We start from the raw sequence: 15,363 nt of genomic DNA on the forward strand, positions 1-15,363 counted from the left end.
GCCAACTGTCTCATCTTTCTCCCAAGAGGCGCTGCTGGGCTCAACCCACTACCCTTCCAGTTAGCAGCCTGATACTTACCCTGCTGAGCCACTAGGGAACATTTATCATCTTTCAACCATCCTTTTAATGAATATCCTCTTGCAACCCCAAGGAAAAAAACCTTTAAACAGCATGAGAGTGAACATAAGAGTCTGCGTAACCCCTATGCCTTAGTCCTTTGACACTAGCAACATAGAGTAGCCCAAGAGTGTTTACTTTCTTTGTCACTACTTTCTGCACAGTGTAGCCCAGAACAGTTTCTGGCTGCAGGACCAGTGAGTGATTGAATGTGGATCTTCTAGCTGAAGGCTCTAACTCCGCCAAGTGATCTATCCCAATAGGGGCCTGGTAAAAGAGATGCGGGGAAGATAAGATTCCCTGTGAGTAATTGTGAATTGGATTCCCTGGCGTGCCCTCCTACAGCATATAAAAGGAGCCCTCTGAGAAGCAGGAGGAGAGACCTCATTACCAGCAAGAGCCAGGAATGGAGCTCACCCTTTGGACCCAAAGCCCTGCGCGGTGAACCTCTTGGATCCAGATGACAGCTATACCACCGGAGGAGCAGCAGTAAAACCAGGAGCCAGAGCACGGAACAGAATGATGGATTTCCCAACCCACAGAGCAAGAGATGAGTAGTTTTGTGCATCAGGATGGCTTTCGGAGTAGGGTGCCTCTGGACAATTGGGGAAGTTCGACTTGCTGTCCCACAAAAGTGGAGCAGAGCCTTTGAGCTGAGGCTTACTGGAATGGAATGCCTCTGGACACTTAGTCCAGGGAGGTGGGTCTTGCTGCCTCTTGGAGCTTGAACTAAATGCCTTCTGGGTGAGCTTACAGCAGAGTAGTATGCCCCGTTAGGCATTTATTAGCAGACTTGAAATTTTGTACCATGCCCTGGTAAACGACTGAGCATTTCTCACTGGCATTCCAACTTGTTAACTTCCTTAATAAACCCTTTAGTCAAGTTTGTCTGTGAGTGCCTGTGTAGCCATCGCAATGTATTTTAGAACCCAGAGAGCATGTAGGGAACAATGAGAGAACATTCATGAAGACAACTCAATGGCCATTTCAGAAGACTGACTAATAAACATTTATTGCCTTGGGTTTGGGGGAAATTGCAAAAGAAATACAATGATTTACTGTGAACAAATCAAGATACTATTTGTTTGAAGCTTCTTAGCCTCTGAGGTGGCTGAGATTTTGCACAAGTCTTGTCACACTGCTGGAGTACTAGTGTTTTCTTTTTTTTTTTTCTTTCTTCTGGGTCAAGAGTTACTCATGTTCACACTTTTTGATATATCATATATGTTCCTGTGACCAAGGCAGGAAAAACATACTCTGAAAAGAGAAAATGTGTTAGTGATTCTTTAATTCTGATACTGGGGTATTTTTTGTTGTTGTCCTATACTTACACCTTTCCCTTAGATTTTGCACAGTCATGGTTTTTTTTCCCTGACTGTACCATCACATATAATTGCACCACTATTCATTCAAACAACTGCCATGCCCCAGCCTGCTCATAATTTTTCCTGTTCATAATAAAATCAGAGTTGAGCTACAATTCGTCAGCTCCCTTTAATAGTCTGAATAATTTGATTTGGCAGTATCCGTGGCGGCACTTAGGAGAAACAGAAGGGCTTTAAGATGATCATATCAAGAGGCAGGAGGAGAGCACAGGAAACCAGAAACAAACAAACAAAACAAACAAACAAAAAAAGAGAGGTCCTTGTGAAATCTAATCATATCAGCCAGGGTACCTTGCTATAGAGACAGTCTCGGGAGGAAGGCATGGTGTTTAGGACAAGAGGGAGGGAATGCAGGCTCTCCAAGTCAGCCCACTTTCCATGTGGCTTTTGGCAAGCTCTGGCTTTCTCCCAAGGGCTTGTCCCTGGAGATTTCTAAAGCCAACTGGCTTCATAGTCCGTAGTTCTCTAACTGGTCTGCTTCCCTCTAGATACTAGAGGTTCATCAAGAACCAGCAATTCATTCAACTCATTTTCCACTCTGAAGACCACTTCCACATGGTCAGGACCCATTATGGATTCCTCTTTCTGCCACCTCATGGGCCTAGTTAGTTCATCTGAGCGCAGACCTTGGGCCACAGCAGGTACTCCCTGGCATGTCAACATACTCACCCCAGGGTGGTTGGTGTGGATCTGTTTCCACCAAAGGGCAGATGCACACCCCGCAAGGAGCAGTTCCAGCGCAGTGAAGATCAGCATGACCACCAGCACGCCCTGCAAATGGGGCCGTGAGTGGTTGGGGTCTGATCAAAGCAGCCCCTGTGCCTGGCTGAGCGTGGCTAAAGGGACGGAGGCCCTACCAATGCAGAGAATAAGCGTCTGAGAATGGATCAGCCCTCTTTTCTGTTCTCTGTCGTATCTCTGAGTAGCAGAGATTCAAAGGAAGGAGAGATGCCGCCTTGGTCTCTGCGCCTCTCTTTGGAGAAGTCACAGAGGAAAAAGTCTTTCTCGTCAAAGTCGTAGTTTATGACTTATCACCATGAGTCAGTTTAACGTGAGAAGAGCAGCTAAGCCAGGATTGTCACCCTTGATAAATCATGACCATCAGAGTTGGGCAAAACTTGGCAAGAAAAATGTTGCTCAGAGATGTTGGCCTGTCTCTAGGACTTGACGCCATCGGTCAGCCCACACCTGCCCTCACCTCCTCTCATTTCCCACAGTCCAACTGGGCCAAAGATGAATAATTATGCATTTGGGCTAACGGTGCAAGTTCTAGGCCTCATTGACTACAGTGTACATATGCACGCCTGTGGTGGAATTAAGCATTAAGTAGCTTATTCTAGTCCCCACTTCAGACCTCTACTCTACTCTTATCAACAATGAGAAGATGAACATCTCTAAGGGGTTGTTGTGTTGTTGTTGTTGTTGTTGTTAGGTGTCATCAAGTCGGTCTGACTGACAGTGACCCGGTGCACAACAGAATGAAACTGCCCTGTTCTGTGCCCTCCTGACAATTGTCCCCATGCTGGAGCTCATTGTGGAAGCCATGGTGTCAATCCATCTTCTTCAGGGCTTTCTTTCCCCTTTGTCCCTGTCCCTCCAGTTCTTCTCCAGGGACTTCTCTAAGGGGTAAGAACTTCAAACCCCACCAAAGGGATCCAGAGGAGATCATCTCAAAGCCACTCTCTACCTGGAATCCAAGCCGACTCATAGCAATCCTGTGAGACAAGGTAGAACTGCCCCAGTGGGTTTCCAAGACTGTAACTCTACATGGGAGAAGAAAGCTTGGTCTTTCTCCCCAGCAGCTGATGGTTTCGAACTGCTGATTGCAATGACCAACTCAAGTTGTAATCACAATGTTACTTAGCTGTTTACTAAGATGTCTCAAATCAAAGTCAAGTGCAAAGAAAAAGGAACATGTCTGATTATGTTGAGGAGAAAATGCCTGCTCCATAAGGGGACTGTAAGGGCTAAACCTGCTGAGGTTGGAATACCTCCTATTCTAAAATGACTACAGAAGAGGCAGCTCGCCTATGGCTGCCCCTATTTCCCTTTTCCCTCTACACAATACATTCCAGGTGCCATGCAACCAGATGAGAGATCTCTCTCCGTCGTATGTCTTTGTGAGGTGTGTCTGTCTCCAGTACGCTGGCCAACAGGACGAGAAACAGCTGAAAAAGTAAAGGTTATGCAAAAGAGGCATGCTGGGATGTCGCCTGACAGCATATTGATGCCGAAACTACTTACTGTTAGACTGGCACCCGCCAGGAGACAGTCCTTGGTTTCATAGAGTGAATAGTAGTAGGCTGCGTAAGATAGATAGGTCTTTTCCGAGTCACACGGCTGAGACGCAGCCCCCAGGGCCACCAGGCTGTCGATGAGGAGGATGAGGCCTGCTCCAGCAGCCACAGAGCTCAGTGCACTTGCGGTCAGGCTGCTCATGGCCTGGGAGAGAAATTCTGCATTGGTTCCTCAGCCCCAAAGCAGCCCTGCCACCATCACCCCTCTGCCCGTTGCACTCAATGGTGCTTCCTGAGTCTGTTCCCCGTCTAACTCCTAGGGGGCACAGATTGTATTTCAATGCTTTGTTTTTTCCTTCTCACTTTTTTTTTTTATGTCACCTGATGCAATTAGTAAATGCTGGTAGTGGGTTACACATTGGGCTGTTAACCACGAGGTCAGATGTTCAAAAACACCAGCTGCTTGCTTGCAGGGAGGAAGATGAGTCTTTTCAAGAGAGCTACAGTCTCAGAAAGCCCACAGGAGCAGTTCTGCCCTTTCCTACAGAGTCACGATGAGGCAGACTCAGCTAGACGGCAGTGAGTGTGGTTTGCTGCTGCTGCTGCTGTTGTCTGGTTGAATAAGAGAATGCATGAATCATTTCCTCTTTGGAGAGAGGAATGATCTCTTCTCTCCTCTCTTTCTGGACTGGGAGTCCCGGCAAGTGTAAAAGTTTAATTTCCTTAGTTGGTGGGGGTCAGAGGTTTAGACTCTCCAGCTCTCTCATCTACTCTCTCAGAAATAAGAATTTATCAGACTGTAGCGGCCTCCCCCACAAAAAGCAGAGGTGGGGAACGGAGGAAGCAAGTAAGGCCTTTGCACCTTTGCATTTGCCTGTATCACACAGGCACACAGGTGATTCAAGGAAAAGCCACATCCTGACCCAGGAAGATCCCAGGGTCACAGATGAATAAAGTTGGTGTGTAATCCGAATCTTGAAGCAGCAGCCTGAACCTAGGGGCTGGGGTACTAGGTTAATAGTCCATGTTGTATCGTGGGACAGGGTCAGAGCTCTGGCCTTAGAAGAATAAAGTCTGAGCTTCAAAGTCCAGCACTGGCCCTGGAATTATTCATGCATTCTCTTATTCACCCACCAGCAAACTGTGTTGGACTATGTTCCTTCCTGCTCTGAGCTTCGATTTTCCCTTTTATAAAACATGTAAGATAAACATTCTCCTCATATTCAAAGTGGCTTTCCAAGTCCCCCGAATACACAGAAAGGGAAAGCTATGCTGAAATGGCTTGACAACTACATGGATTCTGAATGTAACACACATGTCAACATGTGGCCGCCATTGCCCTTGAGACAACTCGGGGCAAAGAAAGGCCTCTCCTTGTCTCAGTCAGCCTGCTCTTAGTTTGGGAACTCTGCTTTTGGCCTGGCATATCTGAAAATTCCTAATGCTTTAACAACTGAAGCAGCCCCCTTCCAAAGGTTGAATATCATACAGGAGTATGACTTCTGGGGAGAATAGGGGCTAGTCTAGAAGACAAGGAATCTGTATTCTATGATGAATTCTGCTTAGGCCACTCAGATCTCAGTGTCCCTCACCTGCTAAGAGTTTCACTTCTCAAAACTGAAAAATAGAGATCTTTTAACTAGAAAATGTATCTCTTAATTTCCTTCAGTTCCAACCAGCCGAGATGTGATGATTTCCATACTTACAAAGGGCTTAGTTGATTTTTTCCCAGAAATAATTGAGAGGACTCCAGTGACGGCAAACTGTTCGGACAAGAAAGAACCAGTCAGCTCCATTTGCTTGTTGAAACGTGGCTACTATGGTACTGCGAGTTATTCAGTCAATAAAAGCCTCCAGGGAAATGGCACTTCAGGAATGGTGGGTGGTCTACACCAACAGGTAGGTGCCATTTCTGCCCTCATGGTGCTTACATGGAATTTGAAGAACAGGCAGATGCGGAGGATTGATATTAGTGGACTTCTAAAGGCTGAGGAGACGTAGAGAGGTATTATGTTGGAGGGAGGAACATTGCTAAATCATAGGATTGACAGAGAGGAGGATAGGTTGCCAGATTTACTTGGCCGACTACCTTCTTTCAGAAAAAAAAATCACTCTTCACCTCCTTGGGAATTACAAACTCTTGTGAGGATAAAGTGTCAGCATTTACTTTTGCAGCCCCACCAAGTCAGTATTTGATTGCAGCGGTAGTAAGGCTCTGACTTGTGGTAGAAAGATGTTCTCAGCAGCTGAAACACCAGTTAGGTTTGCTCCTTGAGGCTGGATAGTCCCAAGGAGCATCCTGTGTTATCAGCAGGTCAACGTGATTCTAGTTTTCACAGGAGAATGTGGGTTGTCCAGTCACTGGCCGGGAGAAGAAAGGGGTACATTCTATTTGGGGACAGGAGCAGATCCTCTGTGTATGACCTAACAGAGGTAGTGCCTTCATATTGTTTATATGCTCCGATCAGGTTCCTTTTCCCCCTTTGTGAAAGACACTACCTGGGAAAGAAGCATCCCTTTGTGGGACAGGTGAGATGGTGAGCCATTGGAGGGGGAGGGGGGCATGTCCACGGGCTTTATGAGCCATTGAGTAGAAGATAATTAAAAGAGTTTTCTAAGTGGTCAGGAATTTCTATGAACACAGCCTACATGCCTCTGTTTTCCTATGAACCCTATCATCGCTAATCTTATTCTGTGCAAACCAGTGCCTTCTAACAGTGGTACACATTTCACTCTTTAAAAAGGACCTTCTCACTTTCTACCTACTAGTTGGCATATATTTGAATAAGAGAGACTCGAGTGGCATCATCCAAGCCCCCTATGCCTGGCAAAACATCAAGGCATCAGTCCTGTAATGTCATTTCCTGAAAAGTTTTACCCAAGGCACTTTTCTAGAGACATCATGTGAGGACAATAGTAGAGGGAAACTTAAGGCCTTGGGCTTCTGTGTCCCAAGCTTCTTGGGGACAAAGTTACCCCATGACAAAGTACCAAATTAGCATTTATAAAGCACACCCATGCTTAGAAATCCCACTCTACTCACACACAGAGATCCAACAAATGCATATCCAGCTAAAAAACCGGCAGAAACTTCTGGGTTGAAGTGGGAAAAGTAGGGAGCAGAAACCAAGATTGCTCCTAAACTTGAGATCATCAGGCAAGACAGAATCTGGATGGTCTGTAAGACAAGAGTAGGTGGGGAAAGGGATTGTAAGAATTGGCCCACTTCACCCCCCAAGATGACTTAACTAAACTTCTCCACTCAGGTTTATTTCAGTATGCCATGGACAGGACATGATATATGCATGCAATGGTATGAAATCATAAGGCACTTCTTATTTTCAGGTCCCCTCCTCTGGAGATGGCTGGAGCTTTCTACTCTCATCAATAATGGACAGTCTCAGAAACTCACATGGGCAGTTGTACCCTGTCCTATAGGTCAGTAGGAGTTGGCATTAATTCGATGGCAGTGAGTTTCATTTTGAGAGTTGGGTTCACAATACATGGCTGGCCAGGTAAAGTGTTGGATTATTAACCACATGATTGGAAGTTCACATCTACCAGCTGCTCCTGGAAGAAAGACGAGGCTTCCTGCTCCTATATGGATTTGCAGACTCAGACACCCTATATATGGACACCAAGAGGCAGTATTGACTCAATGGTAGTGGGTTTGGCTTGGGTGTTCATAGTCAACTAGTTGAATCATTGTGTAACAGCATTCATTCTTGCTCATAGGGAGCCCCAACACTACCTTTCCCAGCTTCCTACGTCTATTACAACAGCTTCAGCCTCCACCTCCATTTTCCTTGTGCTCCTGGGAGCATTTGAGCTGTCACTCTACATCCCAATGCAAAGCTTTGTCCTACTGTTCCACGAACAAGTGAGACACTTGGACATAGAACCTATTCTGCTCAGCTCAAATGCCAGGCTCTGAAAAATCTATGGTAAATCTTCAAATAAAACCTTCAAATAAACCTTAAATTAAAAGCACTCTGCGATGAAGCATCCAGTTAGCATGGATAAAGCCGTTCCCCAGGCATTATGCTATGTGTATATTATAGTAAACCATGAAGCAAGCAAATAACTTATTTCTATCTCAAGTTATAGCTGATGAAACAGAATCAGGAGAGAAGTCTATTAAAAGCAGAACTCTTGCTTCCAAATCCCAAGTTGTTCCATTTATTTTTCCCTCATCAAGTTCATTACATGGAATGTAGACAGACAGTTGCTGTTGTTTTTGCGAATTTACTGACAGGATCCAGGCCATGGTATTGAAATGATCATCAAAGTAAACATTGAAAAAGCTCAACCTTTGGCAGGACCTTTTGTGGAGGAAGTGGCAGTGATCGGGGAGGGGGGTGTGAACATCTTCAAGGAGAACAGCGAAATGGTCTGGAGAAGAGAAACGAGGGAGCGAATTCTCTAGGAGCCCATGGGATTCCACTGCAGGTGGTTTTAGGGGTAAGGAAGAAAGAGCGGTCTGGGAGTATGAGAAACAGAGAGGCTACCCAACTTCACCTCTATGACCAGGGGCCAGGGTTGCCATGAAAACAGTCCTTCTGATTCCACAACAGAGGAAGGGGACTTTGAGGAGAACAAATCAATGAAAAGAAAAGACTGAAGGCAGACATCATGCTGTTATCTGAACCTGAATTCCACATGACATATACGGTAAGTTCCAAAATTGGAATGGGTAGGATTTGATTCTTAAAAGAGGATGTTCAGAAGTGTGTGGGGGTGAAAGTCTTGGATAGGAGGGATTGATAATCCAGTCACTTGTAGTAACTCATGAAAACAGGAAGTAAAAACATAATGAGTCTAATTTTCTCATCTCAGAAGGTTAAAAATAAAGGTTTGAGATTCAGTTTAATCATAATGGGTAAAATCATATGATTAGTCCCAACAACTCTACACTCCTAAAGACAAATTAGGAGAGATTTACTTGAATAGCATTCAAGTGAAAATGGCATTATTATTTTATTTTTTTTACCTCCCCCCCCCCCTTACTTTTATTGGGGGCTCTTACATCTCTTCTCACAACCCATACATTCATCCAGTGGGTCAAGCACATTCGCACGTATGCTGCCATCATCATTTTCAAAGCATTATCTTCCCACTTGAGCCCCTGATATCACCTCCCTATTTCTTCCCCCTCCTTCCCCCACCTGCCCTCTCTCATGAACCTTTGATTAAGTTATAGATTATTATTTTCATATCCTATATCACCCTCTATCTTCCCTCACCTTCTTTTCAGTTATTCATCCCCCTGGGAGGGGTTATAGATTGGTCCTTGGGATCTATTCATCCTTTCTCCCCACTCCTGGTATCTCTACTCTCCTTGTTGGCCCTGAGAGGTTTATCTACCCTGGATTCCCTGTGTTGTGGGCTCTTTTCTGTAGCAGTGTACATGTTCTTGTCTAAACCTATCTGTAAGGCAGAATTGGAGTCATGATAATCGGGGGAAGGAAGCCCCAAAGAGCTAGAGGAAAGTTGTGTGTTTCATTGGTGCTATTCTGCACCCTGACTGGCTCATCTCTTCCCTGTGACCTCTCTTTGAGGGGATGTCCTATTGTCTAATTAGTTTACCAAACGGCTTTAGGAGGATATTGTCTCTCTATAAAGCCCCATTTTATGTTTATGTTCCAATGGGCCTTGAGTCAGCCAAGGTTAAGAAAACATCCTTCCAGATCCATTGTAAATCTGTAGATATATATTTCCAATGTAATTCCTCAGTGTTATCCTTATAATTACATTAATTTACCCCAAGAACTGTGGCTTCCTTTTGAAGATCCCTCTTTGGGTCATCCTCTTTGGGGTAGGCATGTCCAGATTTTTCTCTTTGTGGAGCAATGTTGTCCTTTGCAATGAAGGTGTTCAAGGTCTTTTTGGTTGGGGGCTGTGAAAACATGATGCTGGAAAAGACGAAGAACTCAGTTAATACTCGGGGTTTGACTGAGAGGCAACAGCCTCCTAGGGATGTTTCAGTGACTTAAGAAGGTGTTTCTCACCTGGGTGAAGGGATAGTGTAAGATTTGAAAATAATAACAACATATAATTTATCCAAGATTCACGAGGGTGGGAGGGGCAGAGAGGGAGGGGAAAAAGAGAGGCTGTTAACAAGGGCTCAAGTAGAAAGGTAATGTTTTGAAAATGACAATGGCAGCATATGTATACGTTTGCTTGATCTAATTGATTTTTGGATTATTATAATATTCATAAGAGCCCCAATAAAATTATTTTTTAAAAGAGAAGGTGTTTCTCCATTATGCAAGGGATGACTTATCTTTTAGGAATAAAACAGAATGTAGGGAGCAGTAGGAATCTTGGAATGCTAGCATGCTTGCAAAGTCTGCCCATTGGAGATAATTTGTCACTGGAGGAAAAGTGGAATAGTTTAGAGGACTCCGGCCATTGAGAGGCAAATATTTCACACAGGTCCTGGTTTGTAGCCCTAACAGTAAATCTATCCATTTGTCTATCTGTATATCTATGTATCTACCTATCTATGTATATAACTATGTATGTATGTATGCATGCATGTATGTGTGTATGTATGTATGTATGTATGTATGTATGTATGTATGTGTCTATCTATCTATCTGGAGCAGCCCCTCCTTCTAGCTTCCCTTCCTGACCCCCAGCATCTCCTCTTCTACTGTGGTTTGAACACACCACCACCCTGGATTGTACATATTTTCCCCACCTGTACTGCCAAGTCTTCTACCCTAATATTAATTTCCTTTTCGTTAACTTGTTGGGAGAATTCTATTCTAGTTCCCTTTCCCAAATAGGGTCTTTCTTACTCAGAATGCCTCCTTGTTTAACGGGACTTGTTTTATTTTATTTTTATTATTATTTTTAGATGATATGAAGTTGGTTTTGACCCATAGCAACCCTATATTCAACAGGAGGAAACACTGCTTGAGATTAGCTTAATGATTATCAATATGAACATTTTTATTGAACTCCTGCTGAGTTCCAGGCCCTCATCCATAGCAGTTTTGATTCCTATAACAACTCTGCAAGTGAACAGTCATTAAACCCATTTTGCACATCAGAAACTCTGGACTCATAAGTTCAAGTGACTTTCGTTTTTTAAATAGTTACACACAGTGCTCTGCTTGGGACATAGGAAGTGTTTAATAAAGAGTAGTGAATTAATTATTATTAGCTTGTGTTTGCATACTGGGAAGTACCTGAAATGGGCCAACTTGGCCCAGACGCTTGTATTTATTCTTTTTCTGTAACACACGACTTCTTCTCAACTTCCCCTTTTCCTTCCTCACATTGGAAAGTCCAATGGTGATGGAGAGTCAGCAGTCTGCTGTCCGGCCACTCAGCAGGGGAACTGGACCTCTCGGGGGTCAGCAGCAGGGCTCAGCAGGACCTCTCGGGGGTCAGCAGCAGGGCTCAGTCCCTTGGAAGCTCCCCAGATTTGTTCTTCCCCCTGAGGGCCCCAGTTTGGAGATTGGCTTAAGATCATCCGATGGTGCTAGGGCTCTGCTCCCTGAAGCTTCACCTCAACGTTTGGGTTGGTTCCAGGCTCTCTAAGGAGTCTTGGTGGCACAGTTGTTCAACACCTGACTGGAAACCAAAACTTTAGCAGTTTGAACCCAGCAGTGCTTTACCGGAGAAAGGTGAGGCAGTCCGGTGCTGGGAAGAGGAAACTCCCTGCTTTCCTATTCCACTGAGGGGTTTATCTATTTCACTTTGTTGTTTTGCCAGTTTTCATTTGTTTGTTTTTTAATGTTTTCTTTGTGAATTGGCAATCCAGGATAGGTATATCTATAGCAATGGTTCTCAACCTTCCTAATGCCACGACCCTTTCATATAGTTCCTCATGGTGTGGTGACCCCCACAACCCTAAGATTATTTCCGTTGCTACTTCATAACTGTAATTTATTACTGTTATGCATTAGGTGACCCCTGTGAAAGGGTCGTTCAACCACCAAAGGGGTCATGACCCACAGGTTGAGAACCATTGTTCTAGATATATATATATATACTAGATACTTTTTCTGAGTAGACTCAAATCTCCAACCTGATAAACTCTCAGCTTATCAGTTATATCTGAATGTCATCACTGATATTTAATAGCTAACCATGGTAGATTATTTCTCCTGGTTCGCCCTCAGTTTCATAACCTATAAAAAAAGTATAATTGTATGATCCTGAAGGACTCCTGAGGATTTGAATGCTTTATGTTGTGCTTTTCTGAGTTTTTCCGGGAACTTCCCAATACTCATGGACTGTTTGTGATGTCTGCCTACATCTTTAAAGGGCCCTGGTAATGCAGTTGGGTAAGCACTGGACTTTGAGCCATGGGGTTAGTGGTCCACCAACCCAAATGTTCCTTGGGAGAAAGATGAGGCTGTCGGCTCCCATACAGGTTCACAGTTGCAGGAACCCCGAATCAGTCCATGTCACCATGAATCAGTCAACTCGATGGCAATGGTTTTGTCATTGGTCTTACCTTGACTTATTCTTTAGTCAAATTCCCCATGTGCGCTCAGCCTCAGGTACCTTCTCTGAAGAGTTTTTAAAAATGAAAGTTCCCTTTTCATAAGAGCTAATTTTCATTTCTTGGAATTTTGAGTTCTGGGCATGAGTAGGGAGGGGTGAGGTGGCATGAACCAGGAAAGACTAGGGTTGACACTGACTTTCTGCAGTGGAGCTAGTTGAGACTGCCCTGGATGATTCCAGGTCCTTCTGCTGAATATCCCAGCCTCAAAGCCAGGGAAATGGACCAAGTATTGGGCTTGAAGAAGTTCTAGGTTTCAAACCCAAACAGTTCCAGATAATTGTTAAGATGTATTGAGCACTTGGAATTAATGAACTCTATTAAGAACTTTGCCTAGGTTCCCATTTAATCTACAGGATGATTGTTAGAGATAGATGCTGTTGTTATTTGAATTAGGAGATGAGAAAATGGAGGCGTTGAGAGGTTAATAGATTGTTATCTAGCAAGGAGTGGAGGCAACATTTGAACCCAGTCTGTTTAACACCACAATTTGTCTTTACTCCCTACAAAATTTTGGGTGTCCATCTAACTATGATTGATCCCGAGTTCCTGCATGACTCCTCTCCTCTAGTTAAGGCACAAGGGCTACCACTGACCAGCTGGTACACATCTTTAGGAGGATGACTGACCTTAGAGAATGTGCATTGGAGGTCTTTATCCTCATATTTTGATAATTTAAGGAGCCCTAGTGGCAAAGTGAAGCTCGCTGGGGTAGTGGGTTATGAGTTAGGCTGGTAACCGGAAAGTCAGCTGTTCGAAACCACTAGCTGCTCTGAGAGAGAAAGGCGAGGCTTTTCACTGTGTGAAGATCTAGTCTCATAAACCCTCAGAAACACTTCTGCTCTGTACTATCGGGTTGCTACAAGTCAGTCTTTGACTTGGTGGTAGCCAGGTGGTGGCACAGTGGGTAAGCATTGGGCAGCGGACTGCAAAATCACCAGTCCAAACTCACCAGCCATTCCGTGGGGGAAGATGATTCTCCTTGGTTGCGGAAGGATGCGTGGGCTTAGAAACCCAGTGGAGCAGTTTTACTTTGCTCTATGGCGGTGCTATGAGTCAGACTCGACTTGGTGGTAGTAGGTTTGGCCTTTGGTTTTGTGGTAACTTAGCTTCTGCCTTGTTCTGTATGCTGTTTTGTGTCTAATGAATTTTTTATTGTGAATTAGGTCTTAGTGGTGGTGGTTCTTTACGCTTGAATAGCCCAACTCATCCAACGGAGCCTCTTCTTCTTCCCCATCTTACTAAACAGCGTCTTTAGCTCGGAACTCCTTCCTGCATTTGTCAGCTCTCATACAGAAGGACTGCAGGGTGTGCTTGTCCCAAACCTGAGGATGGGAACTGCAAGCCTGATGAGGACTCGCTCTCATGCCACCTGCATGCGTTTTGTTTGTTATTGTAATTCTTTGTTTTAAAAAAGTGTATCAAGTAGCAAATTCAGTATAAAGAAGGGGATACAGTTTGAGAAGAAAATGAGAAGAAAAAAAGGACCTTAAACCTCATGCAATAACTACAGTTTCATATCCCCCCCCAAACCCGAATTTCACTGTCACCCAGTCAGATCTGACTCAAAATGACTCTACAAGACAAGGTACAACAGCCCATGTGGGTTTCTTAGACTGTAAATTTTCACGGGAATAGAAAGCCTTATTTTTCTTCTATGGTTTCATATATGTCCTTTAAATTCTTCTCTTTCTTTCTTCCGACCCTTTCTTTGAATATGGTCACACCCACTGTCACCTCGTCGATTCCAACACACAGCCGTGCTAAAAGGCAGAGTCGAACTGCAGGCAGTAGAAGCAGATCTGAGGTTCCCTGGCTGCCTAGTCAAAAGCAGACAATCTCCCCAAAAGACATGAGCCAAAGCAAGGTACCTACCTGGTCGTGTAGCCCAGTCCTATGTGTTACGGCTGATGGCCCAGCTCCCCTGAGAAGCTCTCAACTGGAACCTCCTACCGGCTGTTCTTGCCAGCACATGCTCACTGCTTTGTTCCACAACCTCTCAGACTTCCTGTCCCTTCTCCGCGGAGTATTTCTGATTACACAGGGTATGCATTTCGCTTTACTTACGACACTTGATATAGCCAGTGTACCACAGCTTCCCCTTTCTAAATTTGAGGTCTGGAAAAATGACATGAGATTGGAGGAACATAAGAGAATGAATTAGTGGCAGATGAGCGAGTTATACAATCTTCAGGGAGACTCGTGTCCCACCAATTCCTAAGTGGATCTAGGTCAGTTCTCTAGTTCCCCTTAGTCTCAGTTTTCCATATTAAATGTGGATAGGGAATAATTCTATGAAAAGTGTTGGAACAGGAAAAAAGAAAAGTGTTGGAGGAATTTAAGAGAAGTGATATAATGATGCTGCACAAAGTACACAGTCGAGAAACAGTAATAATATTGTAGTAATAATACTAATTATATAATCATATATAACATATGTCATATTAACTTTTTAATTTGGAAGAATTGATGTTCTCATTTCCCAACTCTTGGCACATTGCAAACCACATGTGAATATTCACTTTTTGCTTCTTTAGGGGCCTCTTCCGTCTGTCTCTAAGAAAGCCTGGTGGCGTAGTGGGTTACCTGTTGAGCTGTTAACCACAAGGTCAGCAGTTCCAACCCACCAGCCACTCTGCAGGAGCAAGACCAGGCGCCCAGAAAGATGTGCAGCCTTAGAAATCCTAGGGAGCAGTTCTACTGTATCCTATTGAGTCCCTTTGAGTTAGACTCTCTCGATAGCACAGGGTTTTCATTCCGTCTCTGGCTTTCGATCTTGTTAACTGGAGAAGACACCAGGGGACTGGAACCAGAGAGACCACCTCAATCCCTGGACAGTATGGATTACTGGGGGGATGTTGTTGCTACGTTCACATTATTCACCGACCTCTTTGGAGATCAGCCTTCATTGACATGGGAGGGACCAGCGAAATGCTGGGGATCATGGCCTGGAACAGCAGCTGGGTAACATCATGTCTTCCGAATGGCTTAGGTTTCCTGAAGGAGAAGGGAACCTAAATCAGGGAGGTTTTAGCAACTCAGAAGCACATAGTTCAACCTGTTTCTCCTCCGATGAGGTTGATAAGGTTGAAGAAATCTGCC

The 15,363-nt window shown here is 44.3% G+C and overlaps 1 protein-coding gene across 3 annotated transcripts; it reads right to left on the bottom strand.

Moving 5' to 3' along the window:
- Nucleotides 1–1,097: 1,097 nt before the first annotated feature.
- MS4A7 (membrane spanning 4-domains A7) lies at nucleotides 1,098–14,259 on the bottom strand. 3 transcript variants are annotated; one of them, XM_013007804.3, is made up of 7 exons: nucleotides 14,137–14,259; nucleotides 9,502–9,652; nucleotides 6,784–6,918; nucleotides 5,447–5,503; nucleotides 3,748–3,945; nucleotides 2,173–2,274; nucleotides 1,098–1,375 (listed from the first exon to the last, which is right to left on the bottom strand). In XM_013007804.3, exons 2-7 carry the CDS (start codon nucleotides 9,646–9,648, stop codon nucleotides 1,337–1,339), a joined length of 678 nt encoding a protein of 225 aa, XP_012863258.2. In that variant the 5' UTR covers nucleotides 9,649–9,652; nucleotides 14,137–14,259; the 3' UTR covers nucleotides 1,098–1,336. The 3 variants fall into 3 exon arrangements, with proteins under 3 accessions (XP_012863258.2, XP_045153018.1, XP_045153019.1); XM_045297083.1 differs by lacking the exon at nucleotides 14,137–14,259 and adding an exon at nucleotides 10,937–11,076; XM_045297084.1 differs by lacking the exon at nucleotides 2,173–2,274.
- Nucleotides 14,260–15,363: the final 1,104 nt, after the last annotated feature.

The sequence above is a fragment of the Echinops telfairi genome, unplaced genomic scaffold (genome assembly GCF_000313985.2).
Source record: "Echinops telfairi isolate 266 unplaced genomic scaffold, ASM31398v2 ScPeMD7_7416;HRSCAF=8454, whole genome shotgun sequence".
NCBI classification, from domain to species: domain Eukaryota; kingdom Metazoa; phylum Chordata; class Mammalia; order Afrosoricida; family Tenrecidae; genus Echinops; species Echinops telfairi.

What these genes read in the sequence shown, in the direction of transcription:
- MS4A7 (XM_013007804.3), bottom strand. Translation starts at nt 9,648, where the DNA reads ATGTTTTCACAGCCCCCAACCAAAAAGACCTTGAACACCTTCATTGCA. An exon ending in CATTTGTTGGATCTCTGTGT is followed by an intron (nt 5,504 to 6,783) that starts GTGAGTAGAGTG and finishes TTGTCCGAACAG; the next exon opens with TTTGCCGTCACTGGAGTCCT. An exon ending in TGGCGGGTGCCAGTCTAACA is followed by an intron (nt 2,275 to 3,747) that starts GTAAGTAGTTTC and finishes CCCCATTTGCAG; the next exon opens with GGCGTGCTGGTGGTCATGCT.